The sequence below is a fragment of the Gadus chalcogrammus genome, chromosome 18, assembly GCF_026213295.1.
Source record: "Gadus chalcogrammus isolate NIFS_2021 chromosome 18, NIFS_Gcha_1.0, whole genome shotgun sequence".
Classification (NCBI taxonomy): domain Eukaryota; kingdom Metazoa; phylum Chordata; class Actinopteri; order Gadiformes; family Gadidae; genus Gadus; species Gadus chalcogrammus.
In genome coordinates, this window is record NC_079429.1 from 1,734,619 (window position 1) to 1,754,546 (window position 19,928).

The window sequence follows — 19,928 nt, forward strand, 5'->3', positions numbered from 1 at the left end:
TTGTAAGAACGACCGTGAAGAACTAGATATTGAAAACCGAGAGACATGGTCTGATCGGTGTAAAAAATAAGAATAGGGAATTTATAATAAAAAATAACTAACCCCCCTTATTTCCCCCTAACTATAGTTGAACTAAAGTAGATTGCAGGACCTTCAAATTAAAAACTTCTGTCACCCTGGTGGGAAGGATGTTAAAAAAAACGTTTAGAAATATATGGATTTTAGGAAAGCTTTAGACTCCATATGGCACACAAATCTTGAGATTACTGTAGAGTGGTACAGGCGGGAAAGCTTATGATTTTATTAAAACAATGAATAATAATGTGCAATTCAAATTGCACATTAAAACATAGAACCAGCTACTAAAGTGTTGTGGTGTGAAAGAGGGCTTCAATATAAGACCGGCCCTTTCAATACACTACAATAGATAGAGGAAGAAAAACCCATATATAATTCTTTTGTTACTTGGCAGACGCAGGTAAAATGATTTGCTAATTAACTTTCTGTTCTCTGCCTCAAAGGAGGGTCTAAAATATAGCCTAGATCCTTTTGGAAGACACATTTTGATATTTCAAAATGGATATAATTATCAGCCACATAAATACACACTAGGAAATACAGAAATTGAACACAAATGTTAAATAAACATATTTGGGTTCTACAGGACATTTTGGCGCAGTTGCAAATTAATCTAAAGAGATGGTTAGAGGGGAGGCTAAGGTAAAGGGGAGGGGTTAAGGTTTGGTTAGAGGAGGGAGGTTATGGTAGAGGAGAGGAGAGAGGTTAAGGTAGAGGAGAGGGAGGTTAAGGTAGAGGAGAGGGAGGTTAAGGTAGAGGAGAGGGAGGTTATGGTAGAGGAGAGGAGGGAGGTTAAGGTAGAGGAGAGGAGGGAGGTTAAGGTAGAGGAGAGGGGGAGGTTAAGGTAGAGGAGAGGAGGGAGGTTAAGGTAGAGGAGAGGAGGGAGGTTAAGGTAGAGGAGAGGGAGGTTAAGGTAGAGGAGAGGGAGGTTAAGGTAGAGGAAGAGGAGGGAGGTTATGGTAGAGGAGAGGAGGGAGGTTATGGTAGAGGAGAGGAGGGAGGTTAAGGTAGAGGAGAGGGAGGTTAAGGTAGAGGAGAGAGAGGTAGAGGAGAGGGAGGTTAAGGTAGAGGAGAGGGAGGTTAAGGTAGAGGAGAGGGAGGTTAAGGTAGAGGAGAGGGAGGTTATGGTAGAGCAGAGGAGGGAGGTTAAGGTAGAGGAGAGGAGGGAGGTTAAGGTAGAGGAGAGGGAGGTTAAGGTAGAGGAGAGGGAGGTTAAGGTAGAGGAGAGGGAGGTTAAGGTAGAGGAGAGGAGGGAGGTTAAGGTAGAGGAGAGGAGGGAGGTTAAGGTAGAGGAGAGGAGGGAGGTTAAGGTAGAGGAGAGGAGGGAGGTTAAGGTAGAGGAGAGGAGGGAGGTTAAGGTAGAGGAGAGGGAGGTAAGATAGAGGAGAGGGAGGTTAAGGTAGAGGAGAGGGAGGTTAAGGTAGAGGAGAGGGAGGTTAAGGTAGAGGGAGGTTATGGTAGAGGAGAGGAGGGAGGTTAAGGTAGAGGAGAGCGAGGTTAAGGTAGAGGAGAGCGAGGTTAAGGTAGAGGAGAGGAGGGAGGTTAAGGTAGAGGAGAGGAGGGAGGTTAAGTTAGAGGAGAGGGAGGTTAAGGTAGAGGAGAGGAGGGAGGTTAAGGTAGAGGAGAGGGAGGTTAAGGTAGAGGAGAGGGAGGTTAAGGTAGAGGAGAGGGAGGTTAAGGTAGAGGAGAGGGAGGTTAAGGTAGAGGAGAGGGAGGTTATGATAGAGGAGAGGGAGGTTAGGTAGAGGAAGAGAGAGGTTAAGGTAGAGGAGAGGGAGGTTAAGGTAGGAGGAGAGAGTGGTTAAGGTAGAGGAGAGGAGGGAGGTTAAGGTAGAGGAGAGGGAGGTTAAGGTAGAGGAGAGGGAGGTTAAGGTAGGAGGAGAGAGTGGTTAAGGTAGAGGAGAGGAGGGAGGTTAAGGTAGAGGAGAGGAGGGAGGTTAAGGTAGAGGAGAGGGAGGTTAAGGTAGAGGAGAGGGAGGTTAAGGTAGAGGAGAGGGAGGTTAAGGTAGAGGAGAGGGAGGTTATGGTAGAGGAGAGGAGGGAGGTTAAGGTAGAGGAGAGGAGGGAGGTTAAGGTAGAGGAGAGGGAGGTTAAGGTAGAGGAGAGGGAGGTTAAGGTAGAGGAGAGGGAGGTTAAGGTAGAGGAGAGGAGGGAGGTTAAGGTAGAGGAGAGGAGGGAGGTTAAGGTAGAGGAGAGGAGGGAGGTTAAGGTAGAGGAGAGGAGGGAGGTAAGGTAGAGGAGAGGAGGGAGGTTAAGGTAGAGGAGAGGAGGGAGGTTAAGGTAGAGGAGAGGAGGGAGGTTAAGGTAGAGGAGAGGGGGAGGTTAAGGTAGAGGAGAGGAGGGAGGTTAAGGTAGAGGAGAGGAGGGAGGTTAAGGTAGAGGAGAGGGAGGTTAAGGTAGAGGAGAGGGAGGTTAAGGTAGAGGAGAGGAGGGAGGTTATGGTAGAGGAGAGGAGGGAGGTTATGGTAGAGGAGAGGAGGGAGGTTAAGATAGAGGAGAGGGAGGTTAAGGTAGAGGAGAGGGAGGTAGAGGAGAGGGAGGTTAAGGTAGAGGAGAGGGAGGTTAAGGTAGAGGAGAGGGAGGTTAAGGTAGAGGAGAGGGAGGTTATGGTAGAGCAGAGGAGGGAGGTTAAGGTAGAGGAGAGGAGGGAGGTTAAGGTAGAGGAGAGGGAGGTTAAGGTAGAGGAGAGGGAGGTTAAGGTAGAGGAGAGGGAGGTTAAGGTAGAGGAGAGGAGGGAGGTTAAGGTAGAGGAGAGGAGGGAGGTTAAGGTAGAGGAGAGGAGGGAGGTTAAGGTAGAGGAGAGGAGGGAGGTTAAGGTAGAGGAGAGGAGGGAGGTTAAGGTAGAGGAGAGGGAGGTTAAGATAGAGGAGAGGGAGGTTAAGGTAGAGGAGAGGGAGGTTAAGGTAGAGGAGAGGGAGGTTAAGGTAGAGGGAGGTTATGGTAGAGGAGAGGAGGGAGGTTAAGGTAGAGGAGAGCGAGGTTAAGGTAGAGGAGAGCGAGGTTAAGGTAGAGGAGAGGAGGGAGGTTAAGGTAGAGGAGAGGGAGGTTAAGGTAGAGGAGAGGGAGGTTAAGGTAGAGGAGAGGGAGGTTAAGGTAGAGGAGAGGGAGGTTAAGGTAGAGGAGAGGGAGGTTATGATAGAGGAGAGGGAGGTTAAGGTAGAGGAGAGAGAGGTTAAGGTAGAGGAGAGGGAGGTTAAGGTAGGAGGAGAGAGAGTGGTTAAGGTAGAGGAGAGGAGGGAGGTTAAGGTAGAGGAGAGGGAGGTTAAGGTAGAGGAGAGGGAGGTTAAGGTAGGAGGAGAGAGTGGTTAAGGTAGAGGAGAGGAGGGAGGTTAAGGTAGAGGAGAGGAGGGAGGTTAAGGTAGAGGAGAGGGAGGTTAAGGTAGAGGAGAGGGAGGTTAAGGTAGAGGAGAGGGAGGTTAAGGTAGAGGAGAGGGAGGTTATGGTAGAGGAGAGGAGGGAGGTTAAGGTAGAGGAGAGGAGGGAGGTTAAGGTAGAGGAGAGGGAGGTTAAGGTAGAGGAGAGGGAGGTTAAGGTAGAGGAGAGGGAGGTTAAGGTAGAGGAGAGGAGGGAGGTTAAGGTAGAGGAGAGGAGGGAGGTTAAGGTAGAGGAGAGGAGGGAGGTTAAGTAGAGGAGAGGAGGGAGGTTAAGGTAGAGGAGAGGAGGGAGGTTAAGGTAGAGGAGAGGGAGGTTAAGATAGAGGAGAGGGAGGTTAAGGTAGAGGAGAGGGAGGTTAAGGTAGAGGAGAGGGAGGTTAAGGTAGAGGAGAGGGAGGTTATGGTAGAGGAGAGGAGGGAGGTTAAGGTAGAGGAGAGCGAGGTTAAGGTAGAGGAGAGCGAGGTTAAGGTAGAGGAGAGGAGGGAGGTTAAGGTAGAGGAGAGGAGGGAGGTTAAGTTAGAGGAGAGGGAGGTTAAGGTAGAGGAGAGGGAGGTTAAGGTAGAGGAGAGGAGGGAGGTTAAGGTAGAGGAGAGGGAGGTTAAGGTAGAGGAGAGGGAGGTTAAGATAGAGGAGAGGGAGGTTAAGGTAGAGGAGAGGGAGGTTAAGGTAGAGGAGAGGGAGGTTATGATAGAGGAGAGGGAGGTTAAGGTAGAGGAGAGGGAGGTTAAGGTAGAGGAGAGGGAGGTTAAGGTAGGAGGAGAGAGTGGTTAAGGTAGAGGAGAGGAGGGAGGTTAAGGTAGAGGAGAGGGAGGTTAAGGTAGAGGAGAGGGAGGTTAAGGTAGGAGGAGAGAGTGGTTAAGGTAGAGGAGAGGGAGGTTAAGGTAGAGGAGAGGAGGGAGGTTAAGGTAGAGGAGAGGGAGGTTAAGGTAGAGGAGAGGGAGGTTAAGGTAGAGGAGAGGGAGGTTAAGGTAGAGGAGAGGGAGGTTAAGGTAGAGGAGAGGGAGGTTGAGGTAGAGGAGAGGGAGGTTAAGGTAGAGGAGAGGGAGGTTAAGGTAGAGGGGGGTGTTAAGGTTAGTTGAGCGTAGATGGGAAGGTGGAGGTTAAGGGAGAGGGGAGGTTAAGGTAGAGGAGAGGGAGGTTAAGGTAGAGGAGAGGGAGGTTAAGGTAGAGGGGGGGTGTTAAGGTTAGTTGAGCGTAGATGGGAAGGTGGAGGTTAAGGGAGAGGGGAGGTTAAGGTAGAGAATATTGTATTATGTAACATGCATTAGTAAACTCATGGTGGTTAGGGTTACTTGACAGTGCAAAATACTGACTCAGGAAACTGCATTAAACATGATTTTTTTATAGGGTTTTTATTATAGAAACACCATTAGTACAAATTGTAAAAAGCGTTTGCACAACATCTTGGGTTTTTGAGTCCAATGTCCAACCCAATACAAAAGCACAGCATTACATCGTGAAACCAGCCCATTCCTCAACCAACTCGCCCTAACTCTGTCCCTAACACTGAACCCAAACACCTTGAAGGAAAACCTTTGGCAGTGGGGAGGAAAAAGAACCTTAATGGAACACATTAGGAGGAATCCTTATGTGACAGATGATGACAAAGTAAAGTTCTGTGGATGTAGGGGATGATCCACAGTCCAGCGATGAATCCCCAGTAAAGCGATGACTTCAGCTGCGATGAGGCGCTGTTTATTTGTCACTCTGAAATGCAAATTATTCACAGAATGACAACTCAAAACCTGCATTGTAGTCTCAGGTAATCAATATGTTATAACAACTGAAGTAATTTAACAAAACTACGAAGCAGAGGGCCTTTTAGTTAATCTTCCGCCATGGACTACTGACCTGAAGGACTTTGCCGTCTAAGGTTACAGCTCAGGTGTGTGCCACAGCATTTCAGCAGCTGATAAAGGACAACATGGATTATTCTCATTCATAAACCTAGCACACTTTTATCCAAAGCCTTGCAGTGGATTCAGATGAACGTCATCACATGTAGTCAGACAACTTGGGGAGGTTCGCAGAACCCATGTCTGATGGTTAATACAGTTTCCACGAACTTACCAGTAATGCTCGTTGGCAGGTAGAACCATGGTCTTCCTCCAGGTGCAATGTCCCCCCCATCAGCTGTTCAGCCCAGGACTCCTGGTCTGGTAAACGTAGCAGCACTGCCTGGAGTGGTAAAGAGAATGAATATTTTTTTTTTATTCATTCAACCTTTCTCTTGCATATCAGCCGTGTCAAATGCCAAGCATCTCAGTTACCGAGATTAGTTAGAACCCTAAAAAGCCAATTGAGCATACTTCTGGTCGTCACATGATCTAGAACACACTGTTGACTGACCGCTAGCCTTTACCTTCCAAAGACCGTCACATGGTTGTCCTCCAAGTCACCCCTGGAGAGCCATCTGCGTCCTCTGATCACAATCAGGCTGTGAACAAAAACCGTCATGAATTAGTACTTATGTGAGAAAGCGAAGATTCTGCAGCCTCCACATATAGAGCAAAATAGAGTCTTAATAAATCCTATTCACTCAGAGCTCCATTAAACCAGGCAAGGTTTTCTCAAAATTAATTTAATCAAAAGGGCCGTCTTCAGGTACAGATTTAGGACTAGTTGAGTGGCTAGTGTAGCAGTAGTATTCAACTTTGGTGGCAGTGAGAGTGGTAATCACTTAAGAGACGCGTGTCATTACCCGCACTAGGGACAGCGTTCACCAGCCCAGTCCTCCAACACAGCTCCGCCACGGCTCTGGAAAACAAACAGCATTGGTTACGCCTCAACATCTGGTAACCAGCAGGGGAAGTTTGTCTGGTAACAGCATTATTTAGTCTGGTAACAAACATCACACTAGTTTTTATGAACGTAATATTAACCTTAAAGTTGGGCTTCCCTCACCCCAACAGGAACATCCTTCGTCAGGCCGGACCCCCAGCCCGGCGCCATCAGCTCCATCAGCTCCATCAGCTCTCCTGCTCCAACAGCTCCCCTGCACCATCAGCTCCATCAGCTCCCCGGTCTGCCATCAAACAGCGGTAGTTCAGTCCATCATCTGGTAACTAACCCGTGGATGTAATCCTTTCACCCGTACATTTGTAAAGGGGAAGCAAATATCGCAATTCCTCAAGTTTACAAGTTGACCTAGAGAAAATGTGTATACTATAGTACTAGTATTAGTGGCAGCACAAATAGCCAATACGACCCAAAATGTTACCGCAAATAACATCTTGGTAAAATGCACAGAATGAAAAACGAAAAAATTATAATCACTACAACCTCTGGGCGACTCAGAACAGCTCGGTGATGATACCCGTGAGTAACCTGCTGGTTCCCGGCCTCTGGTCCACCCTGCTGCCTCATGGTTCATCCAGGGGATCCTATCAAGAAAGACGGCATCTTTATAATGCATGTTCACACAGCTGTCTTGTACGATCTGAATGTGTAATTAAATCCCGGGGAATACTACGTGCCATGATTAGGCTTTATTTATTAACTAGAGAATCAAGCACAACCACATCCAATAGAAATTAACTCAATAATTAATGATGCATGCTTTTTGGTTTATGAATTAGCATGCCAACATTGTATACTTGCTTTAATTTTAAGAGTTCCAGTAGAGACTACATAAAGACCAGGTATTCAGGGCAAGCAATGAAACTAAAGTCCACTGACCTCACTGCTATGGAGTCCTTCAGCCAGTGGTGATACGGGGGGGGGGGGGTGATGGACCTGGATGTGGAGGCAGAACAAACTACAGTTACAAGCTCAGCTCTGTACCGTTCTTTGGTTGATATTACTTTAACATGTGGCACATGGATCCATTATTTTAGCTGTTGAACTTTCAGATAAGTACTACTACTAGCCGCCATAAGTATAGTGTAAAGTAATTCCTCACTAATTGATTTTGTTTACAGCACAATCACAGCACAGGAATTTAGAACACTAGCAGCATCAATGGAAATATGATAGCAAAATGGTACTTAGCCATATTCAGCTGCTGGGTTGCTGTAGATCCAAGGAGCCATGGGGCCGAAACACCAAATGGCCTCAAATGGAAATGTCGCAGCCTTCAACTTTATCCTCTTATACGCAACGATAAAATGTGCACGCAAGAACGCAGTTGTAGAGTGCGATTATCGACGCGGTTTTTTGGCGTAATTACTTCAAGGAAAATTGGCAATCTTACATTTCAATATTACATGATGTCTAAAGCACAAGAAATTCTAATACTCTGGATGTTACTGATTTTAATCGCTATTTGGTGACGAGGTTACGCAAATGCCGATCTTGCGACGTGCAGTACTGCAGCATTAGAGATTCAAAAACTGCCAAACCCATAATTCTAAAACTCATCTACCTGATTTACAGCGCTACAGAATTTACATGCTCCGTTTTGTTCCGATGCCTTATCGCCACTTTCTTGCCATTACCAAAATATTGCATCCACATTGCATGAAGGATGTCTTATTGATCTGGGTGTAGTCTGAGTGACCAGATGCATGCTTGTATACGGTGCTGTCTGAAGTCTACAGTTTTATAGAGGTGCCCCCTCAGATGAAACAGTGTTCAGGAGATTGTCATAACAGGAGCTACACAAACTGGAAGATCCGTCCAGACCGTGACAGGGACTCCCCAAGGAGAAGTACCAAGAATAGGATCTGAGGGCTCTTCTTCCTCAGCCACTATAATACAACCTCGCTCTTACAGGAGAGAACATTGAACCCACTTCAAAGTTTCTCTTCATAACTCTTGAAGCCACAGCGAGGGATTCTTTACCACCTCATTTGACGAGCATATACTGCTGCTTGAAGAGGACCATAGTTGCGATGTTTCCAAGACTGTTTCTAATTCAAGGGACATGGCTCCGGGTCCAATAAATGACGGTTCTAGAAAGACTCATTTCTGCACGGGAGGACAGAAGATGTACTCCACAGGGCTTGCCAGCCATCCATCAAGTGGGGGTTAAGAAGCCCAGCCACGCAGCACTGTCAAACTTGAATAGTTTACATTTCCTGGTTCCTTTTCCAACTTGTCAGATTCTGTCCAGTCGTTATGCCATTAGTCCATCATCCACTGTACCATTAGTCCATCATCCATTGTACCAAGAATCCATTGTTCGCATAATTCAGTCGCACTGATATCCAATCTGCTTGACACTCGAGCAATCCCACCCAGTGGGTGGGAGATGGAATTAAAAGCCAGAACGTGTGCCTGATCAAACCGCTTCGTTACCATGGTGGATTGAGGCCATACACACAAGTCATCCAGAAACGTCAGAATAAAAAGATTCAGACGTTTTCAATGCAGTACCGCTGGTCTGTATCTGAAAATAGAGAAGAGGTGGTGGAGGGGTTAGCGTGTCCCTGGGGGCCGTGGGGTCTGGAGCCTTGTGCCCCTGGTAGGTCCTCCCATGGCAGAGTGTCCCCAGGTGAGGGGCCAGACTGAGAATGGTTCACAAAGACCGTTAATATAAACAGGTGAGGGGAGGAGAGGTCCTGCCCGGAGGAAGCCTGGGGCCCCCCCGTCTGGAGCCAGGCCCAGACGGAGGGCTCGGCGGCGAGAGCCCGGGTTTGATACAGAGGGCACAGGCACAACCTGAAAAAGCAACGTGGCACCCCACCTCTGCGTCCTGTTGGCCCACCACCTGCAGGACATGACCCGCTGGGGTCGGGGCACTGGCAGTAAAGGTCAGGGGTCGTGACAGGTCAGGGGTCGCAACAGACCGGACCCATGTTCTCCTAAAGCGAGAGCTGTGCCTGCCGAGTCGGCAACAAGTCCGCTTCTTTCCTGTCGGCCTCAGTCGGGGCTGCGCTTGGTCACCAATCCTTTTTGTGATATACATGAGGCCATGACCCGCAGCAGGAAATCAGTCGATTGCCTACTCCGTGTAGGAAATGAATCTACAGCCCAAGTTTAGGTGTTCAAGTACCTTGGGGTCTTGTTTGCCAGTGAGGGTACGATCGAGCGTGGAATTGGCTGTAAAATCTGAGCAGCGGGGTGGTTTTGCGTTCGCTTTACCGCACCGTTGTGACGCAGGCCAATGAGCTCTTTGCTGGCTCAGATTCAGCAAACCTTTCTCAGGCATCACTGCAAAGTCATTTGTGGCAATGGCAGTTGGGTCCCCTCCAATCAGAACCCATCCTGGTAAGATCCCATCAAGCGCCCTTTCTGAACTGCAATGGTGCACAACTTCCACTGGGGAGGTTGAGCCACCGTAGGGCTTCCAGAAGTACGGAGAGGAAGGTTGAACTGTGCTCCATGGTTCTCTGACGCAAGGCCAAGGTTGTGTTCCAGTTGCCCAGGGGAAGAGCCCGCACACCTTGCCCCTGGCATTTCACCTCAGGGGAAACCCCGACACCATCTTGAAGGACATTCCAATTCATGTAACTGACATTGCGACAGCCTCTTAAACACTTGGTCCCTTCTGAGGGGGCACGCCTACAGAACTGTAGACTTCAGACTGCACAGCACCCTAGCATGCTTCTCTGGTCACTCAGACCGACCCCCTATCAGTAAGACAACACACGTGTGATGGAGATGCATTGTACAGGAAAGTAGTAGAAAAGTGGGAAGAAAAGAGATCGGAACACAACCCTGGAGTATGTCTTTAATATGTACATGAACCTATACTTCTAACGACAAAGCATTCATTACTTCTTCAAACTAAACACTGAATTAGCCCATGTACCAACAAGAATCCTTACTAATTAAATCAACATACACCCGATAGGTGTATGTTGACTTAATTAGTAAGGATTTTTGTTTTGTTGAGGTGGATAGGTGACCTGATAGGGAGACCTATCCACCTCAACCAACCACTAGGCCAAAATGATGGCCCAGTACAAAAGGGAAAAATAAAAAAGACTTACAGTTCGCAGTTTCTTCTTCATGGCTCAATTGTGATACTCACAGAATAGCAGTTTGTTCTTTGTGACCTGGGAAGCAGTGAAAAGATTGTTTTAGAGCTCAAATGAACCACTGCAGAACTAGTGGAATTGAAAAATGCAAGTGTTTTAATTAGAGTATAATCCAATGAAAGAATATAGTTTGAAAGTTTTCCCATTTATCTACAAAGCCCAATTACCCAATCTTACTTCCATATTAATAAACTATACAAAAGTTATGTTTCACATACAAGTTTGTGCAACTGTCGCTCTGCCATCTAAAGACACGGGCATTGTATGACTTAATCTCCCAGACTTTTGTATGCTTTTTATGATACCGTCCATTTTAAAGTTTGAATGAGGTCGAGCTTCAATTCCATGAGTTTCTACAACCACTGTCCTAAAGAGCGCTGCTCGTGACAGATTGGGAGATGTTAAAATAACATTAGAATGCATCATTTTCATGCTAGCAGGCATGCAAATCAATGAGGGAATATTATTTGTATCAACCAACATATACTTTTCAATCAATTGAGTCAGGAATAGAATATTAACAGATTCAAATATGTTAATTCAAATACTGAAAGAAAATCCTTCAGATCAAGGGATTAACCAAAACATGATTTTTCCAAGGCATCAGGCTCTGAACACTTCTCAAAACAGCCCGGCTCATGGACAGAGTAACTAGATATAATAGGCCTATGACCACATAAAATAACTAAAGGATAAACAGTTTAGACCAGTTACATCCAGACCTAAAATTGTTTTACTCAAGTAATCCCAGTAGCAAAACACACCCTACTCACAGCCGGTCCAGATAGGCCCAGTCAGTTTTACTTCGAAAAGTGTTCGTAACCATTGCGGTTAACCTGGAAAAAAAGGTTTGTCATTAATCACTCATAACCGTTCGCCTAGAAATGCCAACAACGTTCTGGATTAATTTGTAAAACAATGTCAAGCTTACCGTATCTTGTAGACGGCGACGTCTGAACGGTGGAGGGAAACGACCCTGTTTGGATCACTGCGCTTAACCAAACACAGCGCGAGCCGCACCAGGTGAACTCATTAGATCGGGGGACCTAATTAACAAAACCACGTGCATGTGCAGCCCCTCGCGTTGCCATGGTTACAGTGAGATATTCAATTTCACCTATAGACCAGCAAAAAACAAGCCAGGCAATGGCACTCAAATGCAAAGGATAAGTATCATGATACTATTGAGTCTGCTGATTTAGATATTTAACATGATGCAATAGGCTGCTCAGATTGGATGGGGAATTAAAAATGTGGGCAACATGTCTATGTAATTTCTAAGAAGTGTCTGCGAATCAAACATCAGCTTTGACTTAAAAATGTATAGGCCTACTCGAACTGGAACACGAATTAGTGACCTGATATATAATAAATACAAGAACAAAAATGGAATATGAACACAAATATAGTGGCTCCTTAGAGAGAAAAACATTAAAACAACGTACTAAACCATGCACACAAAATTCGTAACGAACTGTTTAGATGTTTCCACATATGGTCATTTAAATGGCAGTGACTAGATGCATGCTCTAGAAATCCCCTGTCCTTCTAAAGTGCAGCTTTCCAATTAGCGTATCCCGTCTTTGAAAATACCACATCTCTGGGGAAGGGGGAGCAGAAGCATGCGTCTAGATTTGTTAGGTATTCCGTCCACGGCCGTGATCGATACCAGCTCGGATTCAACCAACGGGACGTCAGTGCTTTGGTTTGGGGGGGTTAGTGGTTTTCAGCAGCAGAAGCTGCCCTGCTGACTGCACTGTGTTGGTGCATAGTGGGCCCGTTCATCTTCCCGAAGGCACCGGCTCGAGGCTTTACGGCGCAAAATAAAGTTGATCGTTTGGGCAGTCGGCAGACCAGAGGAAAGATTTGGGTGGGCATTGCCCAATGCCCCTGCCCACTTTTAGTCCGGCCCCGGTCCGTCATCTAATCTAGACTTCATGGTAGTGAAATGATGGGTTCATCATCAGACCAGTGTGGGGTCGGTCCATCTTCTAACCAAGACTTTACGGCAGTGAAATGTGTTGGGTGACAGTGGCGAAGCTAGACCTCTTTTGGGTGGGCAAAAGAGGCCATTCAGCCCAACCAGGTTATCATTAAACAAAAACGATTCAAACACTGGCAATCAATAACAGTTTTAAGTTAATTAGAATCCATATCGGACACTAAGTCGACAGCGGCAAAATAAGTCTACTGTAACCATTACAAATCCGTGACAGTGTGCTGGCTCAGTGGACACACCTGTGCCTTAGAGAAAGGCCTTCAGACACCCGCTACCCAGAGAAGACAGGTTGCCAGTAGGCCTACGTTCGGACAGAGCCTCACTTAATCCTGCAAGAGATCATCGAATAAGAGATCATTTCTTTCTTCACGTAAAAATAATATCAATACAGAATACTACCCTGCTGTAGCCTGTAAGATACTTTGATACATTATAAACATTGTTCGGATTCATACTATATGAGAATCCATTTGACTGGCAACTCATTATTAAGTCATAATGTATTCGTTGTCAATGTTGTTCATTTTGTATTATCATTAGTGTATCTGTAACTATTTGTTTTTGTTTTGTTATTTGTCAAATGCTTTGGTAATAGTGTTTCATCATCCATGCCAATAAAGCTAATTAAATTTAAATGAAAAGAGTCAGAGACAGATAGTGAGAGAAAGAAAGACAGAGAAGAGGAGAGTAGTGAAACAGCATACTGTGTCGCAGTGTGTCAGTGTATTAAAACAGTGTTTTGGTGTGTGTGTGTGTGTGTGTGTGTGTGTGTGTGTGTGTGTGTGTGTGTGTGTGTGTGTGTGTGTGTGTGTGTGTGTGTGTGTGTGTGTGCGTGCGTGTGTGTAGCCAGTAATTGAAAACATCCATCTTTTGAGGAAAACACACGTGCACGACATGAAAGTTAAGAGGAGCAAGGATAGGCTACTAGAGAGAAAGAGATAGGGGGAGGCCGCGAGAGGCGGAGAGTACATAAGGAGAAAGAGGGGGTGAGAGAAGTCAGAGAATTACATGGAGTGAGGGAGTGACGCAGAGACTACAGAGAGGCTTAGGGCGAGAGAGGACAGAGACTTGCTGTGAGAGCGAGAGGCAGCGAGACTATAGCGAGAGGGTGAGTAAGAGGAAGATAGACCGACTTGGTGAGGCGGAGAGACTCAGACAACAGAGACGCCACAGTGCCACCTACTGGTCACCGAGGCAAAGCATAACATTACAAACACTGGCGTTAACCTGGTGGTCAGCGCGGGTCTGTCCGTATGGACTGTGGTCTTGCCAAACACAGGTTTTGTAGCACACTTTGTTTGATTAACAGGCCAGAGCAATTCAACCATTCCCCCACATTGGATGTAGACTGTTTATCCCTATGGATCTATTAGTACTGTCCTCATGAACTATTTTACTAAGTATTAGCCAACATAGAAGAATGCACATCAAAACGTTTATTGAATGCTCATTGCTTCCAAAAACACACACAAAACAATTCAATCATTATATGATGTCTCACAAATGTTACACTCTGTAAATTCTACACGTAGAAAACTATAAAGATCTTGACAACACAACCACAAGGTAATGCCCTTTGAATGGTCCTTCTTTGGAGCATGTGTCATACTAATTACAAAGCATGTTCTTTGGCTTGACTGGTTACAGAAACACGAGTTCAGTCGTATGGTCGTTCAGAAGCGTATGTTTTACATCCCTGGACATCGCTGAGGATGACTTCAGTCCCTTTAATCTGGTTCAACATCTGGATGTGCGTACACAGTGAACTGATTCAATATCTGGATCAGCCAACTGGTTAAGCATCTGGAAGTGAACTGGTTCAATGTCTGAATATGTACACAGTGGACCTGTTCAACATCTGGATCGGCAAACTGGTTTAACACCTGGATGTTTTGACAGTTTAATGATTCTGCATCGAAATGGAAGGATATATTTGATCATCAAGATTAAATCTAGAAAAATAAATTCTTCAATTGAAAATCCGAAATAAAGTCTGCAGTAACAGCCTTATTTACAATTATGTATACAATTACAAAAACTAGAAACACTTTTTTATGCCCGGTGGAATAAAATTGATTCAAATAATATTGATTGTATACAATTTGTGTCAGGTATGTGACATGATACCAGCTTGGTACTACGCTAAGTAGTACAAGTCTACCAGCTAGTTATTATGCTATTCAATACTTAGGCAAACTAGCTGTGGGTTAGCATCTACACAATCTCTTCTGCTAGCTAGTTGAGGGTTAGCATGGTTCTAGTTATGTATATTGTACGGATCTACATATTAACAATCCCTTTTAAAGCACATTTTGATGATTGGTTTGTTTGGGTATTAACCATATGGCTTGCTGTGAGTTTTCACTCCACACACCGGAGGACGAGATGGCGGTTCCTCCTTCCTCCTCTTCCTCCGCTGAAGATCCTGTTCAGGCTGTCAGTCCCAGGATATGGTTAATATGTCCCTGAGGAAAACAGACCCAGCCTCGTTCAATACACATTACTCGTAGTCTTTAACACAGAGTTGAACAATTACCTTTAATAGGTCAATTTGAACCTTTTAGTCCATCAATATAAATCGGGTGATGTGTTTTGTGCCGATTGTCCTGAATGTTATTGCTTTCATGATCGTCCTCCCAATGGTTCAGTAGAGCTCTCTGAGTGGCCAACGACGTGCGTCGCGACGCACGTCGGTGGCCACTCAGAGAGCTCGGCCTTCCTCCTATGGCTGGCTAGCTCCCCATGTAGCAGGAACCTAGCACTAGCAAACACTAACAGATCAAGACATAAGTGGGTTGATCTATGGGCTACAGTGGTGTGTGTTGGTCATTGTGGTGCATTAGGCTACAGCGGTGTGACTGAGAGAGAGATCTGTACTCACCGGTTCCCCGGCCAGGCAGCGGGGGCAGCATTGAGACGTAGGCTGCGTCTGAAACAGAGCATTACTTAGAGAACACGCACCAAACCTCCTAGTTCCGAGCTGGTCAGCTGTGTGAGTGAGTGCGAGGCTCACCATGCTGGTGGGGTGTGTTTGTTGATGTTCAGGTTGTGGGGCGGCGGGTGGGGGCGTCCAGGAAATTTCCATGGCAACGTCGATCCTCTGGGGAATCAGTGCCGGGCCAACACACACACGCTTCTGGAAAACACAACAATACAAAACATTAGATAAACAACATAACACAACATTAAAAACACATCATTAAATACTTATCAATGCACACAATATGACGGTATTCTGAATACACATTAGATCTCAATATCAAATATACAACCATTGTCCATTAAAACCGGTCCCATACAAACAATAAAGAGAAGTGGAGAAGGTAAACAATGTAAAAGATACAAACTGAGACAGAGAAGAGTGAGACTGACAGAAATCAAAACAGAAACAGAATCATAGTGTTATGGTAATAAACCGTCATATTATGGTGAACCAGGATTTGCGACAGACAGATACAGACAGAATGAGCGGTATACGAAGAGGCAGACAGCGGGGTCTTACTGCCAGGCCGCTGGTCCAGTTTGCCGCCGCCTCGCAGCGTCTCTTCTGGGGTACGGGATGCAGCATGGCTCCGGAGCTCCGCAGTACACCGCTTCGAATCTTGAGATCCCGGACAAGGAAGCGACCAAGACTGCGTTTCAACACTACCGGCCCGTCTCTAGATAATAAATAATAATAATCTGGGTCTGTTAGATGAAGAAGACCCTTTTGTTAAATACTACTATATTATGAATAGTATTACTTGAATAGTATTCCAGGGTTTGTTCTTCTTTCAAACGTCCTTCTGTTGTTTATCACGTTTACAAGTCACCTGCTGTGATAACACCACTTCCTGTAAAACTTTCAAAGTAAAGCATGCCTGCTGAGTGCTGTACATTGTAACGATTGATTGGTTTCAATATATGCTCATATCAACCTCTACCTCGATTATACTTACTAAACAAGAGGTTTGTAAACATGGTTAATTAGAAACTATGATAAAAAAAATTGAATTTACTTTTAAAATCGCGAAACTTTAACTTTGAAAGTAGGACACGAACAAATCGGCCCTAACTGACGCAAACTTGTAATCTCCGGCTCGCGTAAACCGCGCTCACTGCGTCCTTCAAACACCAACCTAAACTCATATATCAACTCCGGTATCGCGAGATTTAAACATTATGGTCAAGCCCAAACAGTGTTAGGGAAATAAACGTAATATTCTTTAACCATTTATCTATAACTTAACTTTGTTATGGTTGGTCCGCATTCAATGATTGACTATGGGCTGAACTTGTCTACTGAATAAACATTAATGCTTTGTACTGATATCAACCAACAGCCAGTTTTATCTTTCAGACTGATAACACTTCAAAATAAAAGTGCTAAATACATGCATAAGCACTTACTGCTACAAAACAGAATGGAAATACTCATCATCCAACTCTTTATTCTGATGTAATGTCACACTTACATGCAGGCCTACACATTACAACTGCATGAAACTCAACCTTCTTTCAACAGACTACAGTATTGAAACAATTGCACACAATCATTGTATACAAATAAAATACTAACTATTGACAGGACAAGCTACTTATTTAACTACATTGTGTAAGTAAGTTGCCCGAGACAATGATAGATATTGTAATTGATTTGCAAAGTAAAGTAATAGCTTGTCATATTATTCAAAGCCTATATATATATATATATATGAAGGGGTGTAGCTAGATTAGCTAGTAACTATTATGGCCAGATTAGCCCGTAGCTCCGGGCTCGGCCAGTAGAGTCTTGGCTCCGCTCTGCCACTCCAGGACACTGTCCAGTGGACATTGTCCTTCCTATCAGAGGGCAGAGATAAGATGTATCAGACATAACCCAGAAGATAAGAGCTGTGTTCAATTTGGTTCACTTGTTCCCATATTCCCTAATCTCCTATAAAGTCAACATTGACTATATAGTACACTATTTGGGAAGTAGGGTTGCCAATTTTCTATCGATCAAAAGATGACAGCCCAGTCGAACGCCATCTTTTGGCCCGCGTGTTGCCATGGCGGTGGGGGTATGTTGTTGGTGTTGAATATACACAGTACACTCATATTCTTTCTTTTTTTAATCCATATTCGCAGGTTCATCCTTAGTTACACATGCCAAACTGACCAAACAGGTTCGCAGGTATTGCCGCATTTAAACTACAACTGACGTGAAACTATAACCCGTGACGTGATCAGAACAACTCCTGTTGTATCAGTACGAGTATTGTAAGAGTTACGTCTCTTTGATCAGAGTAGACTAGGGAGGACCCGTATGGGAAAAAAATACAATTTAGCCCGTTATAGGGGACATCCCGGCTAATGTGGCACAGTTGAGAACCCTAGGAAGATGTAAGGCGTGGAATACGAGGAGTTGGGACAATTTATAACGAGCTTGAAACCTTAGTGAGGTTCTAGGTGGGTTGGGGTAAGAGGTTGCAGGAGTGTTGTGGTGAGGTCACGCTAAGGGCAGGTGGGTAGGTGGAGGGTCGAGGGTCGAGGGGGGCTACCTGGTTAATGAGCCTCTGGTCTGCTCCGTAGGCAACCAGCAGCTCTATCAGTTTGACCCCATTGACCCTCACAGCGTCATGAAGAGGACTGTCTCCTTCCTGAAATAAAATACAAGTTATTGTGCTTTTGTGTGTCTGTTTAAGTGTGTGTGTGTGTGTGTGTGTGTGTGTGTGTGTGTGTGTGTGTGTGTGTGTGTGTGTGTGTGTGTGTGTGTGTGTGTGGAGGTGAACTAAGGTATATGTATAAATAACTGTTTTTCCCTATTTATCGAGTTTAAAAGTTTATAAACAGTGGCCAAGCAAACTGTATATTCATAAATAATTTGAACGTGTGTGTGTGTGTGTGTGTGTGTGTGTGTGTGTGTGTGTGTGTGTGTGTGTGTGTGTGTGTGTGTGTGTGTGTGTGTGTGTGTGTGTGTGTGTGTGTGTGTGTGTGTGTGTGTATGTGTGTGTTTGTGTAAGTGTGTGTAAGTGTTTTTACCTTGTCTACAGCGTTTATCTCGGCTCCACAGCGAATTAAATGCTCAACGAAGTCGTAATGACCAATTCTCACCGACACGTGGAGAGGTGTACTGTCCATCTACACACACACACACACACACACACACACACACACACACACACACACACACACACACACACACACACACACACACACACACACACACCGACTAGTAGTGAGCGATGAGTTTAATCCTAATCCTATTACTCCTAATCTATGAGTTTAATTTCTTTATCTAATCTATGTGTAGCATATTTAGTAATCTAATCTATGAGTTTTTCATTTTTTACATTCTGTTGGGATTCGTGCCATGTTGCATCATCATCCACGTCCTTGTTTGAACATTCTCTATTTTTGTGACACTGTCATCCATGTGTCATTCATATATGTTGTTATGAATTAGGTTGTCTCTGCTTAGCTGTTTTGTCATTCACACCGGGGGCGTGATCTGCCCTTGAACAGACTGTGCTGTGTGTATCTGAATCAAGTTTGACTCTCTATTCGGGAGATACTGCCTTGTGTCACAATGGTTTCCAGGCGTGCTTTTGCTTACAGAAACTATCCCGCACCGGAGAACTCCGCCACATTAGGCGACAGATAGAGAAAGAGCACGTAACACATACATTTCATGTTATCGAAGAGTCGCAGTTTCAATCTTACATGAGATTTTATTTTATCTGTGAATTAAATTCTTGCTCATCTAATCTATGAATCGATCTGTGTTAATCTAATCTAGGTGTGTATATACCTTGTCTTTATCGGAGGTAGCGGCTCCGTTATCCAGGAGGAGCTCCAGGACGGAGAGGCAGCCCCCCCTACAGGCAGCGTGGACACATGACGAGCCCAGCTTCCCCAGCATAGGAGAGAGGAGACGAAGGGAGCGCAGAGGAGGGGAGAGGAGGGGACACGATAAGAGAGGACGAGGAGGAGGAGTAGAGAAGACATTTAGCCTGATAAGTTTAGTATCTAATAATGTAATTTAATCTACTAGTAAGTGTATTAGCAATAGAACCTTGTCCCTCATGTGGACGTCAGCTTTAGCCTCCACCAGTCTCCGGGCGACATCTATGTGACCCCGAAAGCACGCTTTGTGGAGACCGGTCCTCTGGAACTACAGGAGATCACTGCCTTGTTACCCCGAACAACTCAATGGCTTGCACTCACTGATACTGATGATTTTCTGAATGTTACCTGCCAAGGTGTCACCGCTATCTGCCATTGGCTGGTGGCGTGTGTTCATTTTGGACCCTGCCTCTGTGGCAGCGGCTAGGCCTGCTTGCACTGTATGAATGGGCTAGCTACATTAGCAGTGTATGATTGCATATGTCGTTGATAAAAGTCACAGACTTTTATCAACGCCATATGCAATCATACACTGCTAATATAGCTAGCCCATTCTACCGGATGTCTTGCTAATATTGCTAGCATTGAATAGCTAGCATTACTATAAGTGGGTGGCTATTGTGGCTGGCAGTGTGTGGCAAATATGCTAGCATGTATGGCTAATGTTACTAGCCCTCAGTGACAGG

The 19,928-nt window shown here is 45.2% G+C and overlaps 1 protein-coding gene and 1 long non-coding RNA gene across 6 annotated transcripts in view; both read right to left on the reverse strand.

Moving 5' to 3' along the window:
• Positions 1-4,805: 4,805 nt before the first annotated feature.
• Positions 4,806-11,367, reverse strand: LOC130371970 (uncharacterized). Of its 3 annotated transcripts, none has more exons than XR_008893273.1 (10): positions 11,308-11,367; positions 11,150-11,212; positions 7,132-10,394; positions 6,736-6,836; positions 6,358-6,478; positions 6,155-6,210; positions 5,816-5,890; positions 5,524-5,631; positions 5,305-5,362; positions 4,806-5,160 (listed from the first exon to the last, which is right to left on the reverse strand). It is a non-coding gene; the product is annotated as an uncharacterized LOC130371970 (long non-coding RNA). The 3 variants fall into 3 exon arrangements; XR_008893271.1 differs by having other exon boundaries at positions 6,336-6,478; XR_008893272.1 differs by having other exon boundaries at positions 6,336-6,478; positions 11,141-11,212.
• Positions 11,368-13,594: 2,227 nt separating this feature from the next.
• LOC130371748 (ankyrin repeat domain-containing protein 1-like) overlaps positions 13,595-19,928 on the reverse strand; it is a 9,145-nt gene continuing 2,811 nt past the window's right edge. The window contains exons 6-14 of one of the 3 annotated variants that reach the window (XM_056577609.1): positions 19,412-19,510; positions 19,148-19,246; positions 18,379-18,477; positions 17,898-17,996; positions 16,119-17,196; positions 15,878-16,034; positions 15,389-15,511; positions 15,257-15,304; positions 13,595-14,840 (exon numbers count right to left, since the gene is read on the reverse strand). In XM_056577609.1, the coding sequence (XP_056433584.1) occupies positions 17,113-17,196; positions 17,898-17,996; positions 18,379-18,477; positions 19,148-19,246; positions 19,412-19,510 (480 nt within the window). In that variant the 3' untranslated portion in view covers positions 13,595-14,840; positions 15,257-15,304; positions 15,389-15,511; positions 15,878-16,034; positions 16,119-17,112. Of the gene's footprint in view, positions 14,841-15,256; positions 15,305-15,388; positions 15,512-15,877; positions 17,197-17,897; positions 17,997-18,378; positions 18,478-19,147; positions 19,247-19,411; positions 19,511-19,928 lie in introns of all 3 variants that reach the window. The other 2 variants (XM_056577608.1, XM_056577610.1) reach the window with 2 other exon arrangements.